This window comes from Amyelois transitella, chromosome 19 (genome assembly GCF_032362555.1).
Source record: "Amyelois transitella isolate CPQ chromosome 19, ilAmyTran1.1, whole genome shotgun sequence".
Lineage (NCBI taxonomy): Eukaryota > Metazoa > Arthropoda > Insecta > Lepidoptera > Pyralidae > Amyelois > Amyelois transitella.
The window spans coordinates 8,405,248-8,410,681 of NC_083522.1; the positions used below are offsets into that span (position 1 = coordinate 8,405,248).

The 5,434-nt window shown below is 39.9% G+C and overlaps 1 protein-coding gene across 1 annotated transcript; it reads right to left on the bottom strand.

The window, feature by feature from the left end:
• Positions 1–739: 739 nt before the first annotated feature.
• Positions 740–4,861, bottom strand: LOC106140330 (uncharacterized). Its single transcript, XM_060949808.1, has 4 exons — positions 4,744–4,861; positions 3,362–3,552; positions 1,726–1,839; positions 740–966 (listed from the first exon to the last, which is right to left on the bottom strand). The coding sequence occupies exons 1-4, from the start codon at positions 4,859–4,861 to the stop codon at positions 832–834; spliced, it is 558 nt and encodes a 185-aa protein (XP_060805791.1). The 3' UTR covers positions 740–831.
• Between the last annotated feature and the right edge of the window lie 573 nt (positions 4,862–5,434).

A 5,434-nucleotide genomic window follows, 5' to 3' on the forward strand; every position in this document is an offset into this window, starting at 1 on the left:
CTTAGTTTTTAGTAAATTATTTGACGTCAACCAATTTTGTGAAATTAAAAGATTTGACAATTATTAAGCGATATGATAGTATCCTATAATAATGAATAAAATTTTTTAATTTGAATATCTTTACAACTATGTTTTCCCTGAGGACTAAACCAGTGTCCGATTTCGACTACAAACCAGGAACAGGTATAGACCAGATATTATTACAAGGAGCGATATCTTTGTATGGGCATGGGTACGGTGGTTTCTTTATCTATTAGCATAATGCATTTTGTGTCATAATTTTACATGGCATACCTTTGTTTAACCTAATAATTGTTACGCATAATATTATTTGGCATAACATTTTAGGCATATTTCTTTACGCATACCTACTATTAGCATAACCTAACCTAACCTAAGAAGTACTCGCCTTATAGCTCACACTCTTCAGCTTTATAATATTAGTATAGATTAGTATAGATATATAAAATGTATAGATGCGGTGTAATTCCCAGCTCTTACTCCTGTAGTTTTATGTAGTAAGAGACGACTAAAGTAATTATCGAAGTACTCGCCTTATACACTACATGTGCTCCGCGCAAAAAATAAATTAGTCCTAAACTATATTTAAGCCTATTGAAATAGTATGCCAAAACCAATTATGCCAAAAAACTATTATGACAAAAAAATAGTATGCGTAACTCGTTATGCCAAACTAAAATAGGACAAAGAAAATTAGTCGAATGAAAGGGATCCCGGGTACGCTTTACAACCGAAGTTACTTTTTGTTTGAAGTTAATATGAAGAAAAACATGAGGTAAAAGAAAGAAGTAACTATTTATCATGACGAGATCAGAACAGCTTGATCTGCTCGATGCGCTGGTAAAGCTTGGTCTTCATCTGCAGTATCCCCAGGATCCAGTCGTCGGTCAGAGTCACGAAGCGTACGTCGTGTTCCGAGTGGAAGCCCTCCAGCCTGAACACCATCTGGTTGACAGAATATACTATGAGGCATTAGAATCATGCAGTTTCCAAATGCCAGGTTAATTAAATTCAGGTTTATTAAGTGCCTGTGTTGTGCCGTGTGGTTCCAGGCACCAGTACAAAAAAGAATAGGACCACTATCTCTTTCCCACAGATGTCGTCAAAGGCGACTAAGGGATAGGCTTACAAACTTGGGATTCTTTTTTTAGGCGATGGACTAGCAACCTGTCACTATTTGAATCTCAATTCTATCATTAAGCCAAATAGCTGAGCGTGGCCTATCAGTCTTTTCAAGACTGTTGGCTCTGTCTACCCCACAAGGGATATGGACGTGACCATATGTGTATGTATGTTGTATGTTTATTAAGGGCGTCGGTGGTCGAATCGTTAAGGTGCCCGGTTAAAATGCTTGTGGCGCAAAAAGGCACAGGTTCGAATCCCGCCCCGGCCATGTACCAATGACTATTTTCAAAGTTATGTACATTAGTTTGATAACTAACCGATGCTCTTACGGTGAGGGAAAACATCATGAGGAAACCAGCACTTTCAGGTAACTGGATGTGTAACCATGATCGATCCAATACGGGTTAGGTTGGCAAGGAAGAAGTTGCGGAGGTCAAATGGGAGTCGCTTCGTGAAATCTGACTCACCAAATCCAGGATCCATAGTCAAATGCATACCCCGGATTCCTCTATAGAGTGATAAGGATGCAACCAGGACTAAAGCCAGGAGGAAGTGAGGATGTGAGAGGAGTAATCTTACCCTTGGCACACCCTTGGACTCCACCGGCTCTATATGCTTGTCTTCGACCCTGAAGAACACGCTGGCGGTGGTCTGAGGGATTGGATACATGGCTGTGGGTTGGCTGAACATCGCCTGGAGACAAGTACCCAAAAACATAATTTTTCTATAGGTATGTAAGTATAAATTTTCCCAATCCAGCCGAATTATAATAGTTGCCTGCACTGTACTAAGTTAAAGTGATAATTACTTTAGTCGCCTCTTGCTACATCTAACTACAGGAGTAAGTGAGAATTTATATATATTAGATAATATATACCATGCATGGAAATATTCATATAAAAATAAATCTGAATAACTTTGCCATGACGTAAGTATTTATTTGTTATATTCACATGTAATATTTTGTACTCCATTACAATTATTTTACGTCATTATTCGCTACGATACATTATTCCTACAATACACGATAAAAAGATGAGTAAGTGACGGGTTTATGTTTCATCCAATATCCTTGTCAATTATAATTCTTTGGTACTCGTTGTTGTCCGTTCCCGGAGCCCTGGGTTCGACAATATTGCAGAGGAACCAAACTTTTTACATACATACATACATATAATCACGCCTATATGCCTTGCGGGGTAGACAGAGCCAACAGTTTTAAAAAGACTGATAGGCCACGTTCAGCTGTTTGGCATAATGACAGAATTGAGATTCAAAGAGTGACAGGTTGCTAGCCTATCGCCTAAAAGAAGAATCCAATGTTTATAAGCCTATCCCTTAGTCACCTTTTACGACTTCCATGAGAGAGAGATGGAGTGGCCCTATTCTTTTTCCTAATGGTGCCGGGAACCATACGTCACCAAACTGTTTACGCATGAAAAAACCTGCGTCACTTCCAGTATCATATACTTATGTGGGACTTGAACCCACGAAAAACGGTGCTAACGCTGATCGCATTTTCCAGGAGTGTATGGCTTGATACCTACCTCGTTCCCCACTCCCGGGCACCATCAATTCCTAGCCAGAGTGGCCAAATACATCACTTTCCAAAACACCCGCTTTGGGTAAAGTTTGTTCGAGTACCTAAATCAGACAATCTGTCCACTGAGAGACGGAATGCCGCTTGGGCCGTTTTGACTTTTTATTAACTCTCATCATTTTTGGGAGCTCGCCTCAGGATCGAGGCCCACTTATCTGTACCTCCTCAGTCTTCTTCTTCATCTTCCCCTTGGCGTTAGTCCTGGATATATAATAACCATTCTGGAATTGGCCGGGGTTCGCTCTTGATCATGGATCCGGTATTTGGGGGATTGGGTGAGAAAGGATTTTGCACGAAGGGAATCGCATCTGAACTACGCAACATTAGCAGAGGAAAAATAGTAAAAAAAAAAATGCTTACACATTCAGTTGCCTGGATGTGCTGGTTTTGCCACGATGTTTTAGCTTACCGTAAGAGCATAAATTAGCGCTCAAACTCTGTGACTCAAAAAGACTCATGTGTACGTACATGGACGAAGTAGGATTTGAACTGGATCCCCACATATACTACAACTTACGCATTTAAGCCTGACTTTTCTTAAGCGCTCGACCACCAACGCTCTCAACTTTACCTGCTCAATCAACTCATAAATCCTTGTTGTTATAAGAAACTTACTTCAAAATAGTAGTACTGGGAGCATTCATCCTGAGACCCTCCCAGGTAGTTGAGCACATAAGAAAACGTTCTGGTAAGGTCCCAGGTCTTCTCAATCGTATCCTTCAGGAACTTCTCAGTGTTGACCACGAGGGGGGTCCGGAGACCACGAAGTGTCACTTTGCCTTGGTTCGCGAGGCCATCACGGGTTTCTGGAATAAAATTGTGTGGTTGTTTTTATGAGGGATAGGCTTATAAACTTAGGATTCCTCTTTTAAGCGATGGGCTAGCAACCTGTCACTATTTGAATCTCAATTCTATCACTAAGCCAAACAGCTGAGCGTGGCCTATCAGTCTTTTCAAGACTGGTGGCTATGTCTCCCCCGCTAGGGATATAGACGTGATCATATGTATGTATGTATGTTGTTCTTATGAGGAGGGAGGTTTCTCGTTGGCTGGCTGGTTAATCGACTTCCTCACTGGTTTCCTAAACAGATTTCTTCCTCCTGGGTAAAGTCCTGGTTGATCCTCACCACTCTGAAGAGGAGCCTGGGGTATGCCTTTGACCATGGCTCCTAGAGTCAGGTCAGTCAGTCAGGTTTTTATACGAAGCGACTCCATTTCTTTGCAGGTAAACCTAACACGTATTGGATCCATGGTTACACATCCAGTTGCCTAAATGTGCACGTTTCACAGCATCGGTTAGTATTTAAACTAATGTACATAACTTTGGAAATAGTCAGCGGTAAATAGCCGAGGTGGAATTTGAACCTGTGCTTTTCATAACCGATAAGACCACCCACTCTCCGGTTTCCTAAACTGATGACCAAAGAAAATATTGATGAATGTGATGAAGGAAACAATAAAAACATAGTCAGTACCTATAATATGTAAGAATCGTGGTAAGTGAAAACATTGAGGTGGTTTGTGTTATTTCTCCTAAATGCAATCGGGGGGATCGTTAGGAGAATGATGGTGATGCCTGTTAAAGGTTCATGAAATTTTTTTATGAATGACAATTAAAAGAGAGCCGTGTGGTTCCCGGCACCAATACAAAAAAGAATAGAACCATTCCATCTCTTTCCCATGGATGTCATAAAAGGTGACTAAGGGATAGGCTTACAAACTTAAGATTCTTTTTTAGGTGACGGGCTAGCAACCTGTCACTACTTGAATCTCAATTCTATCATTAAGCCAAATAGCTGAACGTGGCCATTCAGTCTTTTCAAGACTGTTGGCTCTGTCTTCACCGACAGGGATATAGACGAGCTTTTATGTATGTATGTATGTAAAAGAGATCGCGGCAGCATGTGGTCTCTGCCTTGCCCTCCGGAAAGAGGCGTGATTTACAATGTTTGATGATCGAACATTGCGGATCCTTCTATCAAATTACAAGCGCTTACGTGCTAATTGTCTCAAAGTCAGTCTTTCTCCCAACTTCTCCTTGGCTTTATTGATGATGGACACCACGGTATCAATGGCACGGTCCTCATACGAACTGATTTCAGGGATAGCATTCATGATCTCTTATCTATTTGTAAAATATTTAAAGAGATAATGTTGGTTTATATTACAAATGTTTATGCTGTCACATTTTGACATGTATTTTGACAACATCAAGATTGATCTGATGAGGTTGTAGATTATGTTTGATGCATTCTTTTTTTGAATTACAACAGCAACGGCCTACCAGTCTTTCAAGACTACTGGCTCTGTCTACCCCGCATGGGATGTAGACGTGATTATATGGATGGATGGATTATATTTTATTGTTTGCTAATTAATAATTTTGAACAGCTAACAAGTTTACTTACGAAATTTATTGAATAAGAAAATTAAACTCTCAAAAAGTAATGCCTATATGTATGTAATAACCTTTATAGAGACAAACCATGTATAAGTACATAATAATCTGGTCTGCAGCAAAAATGTGGTCATAATATGAGTCATGCATGAAAGTAAATATAGTATGTCTATATGTAAAGATGTTTTGCATGAGTCAGGGCGCAAGGCTGCCTTGAATTTTAAGAGGCTGATTGCATATTTAACATTTGAAGATACATTTCTTGGAATAAATTCTTTTAACTTGACCAG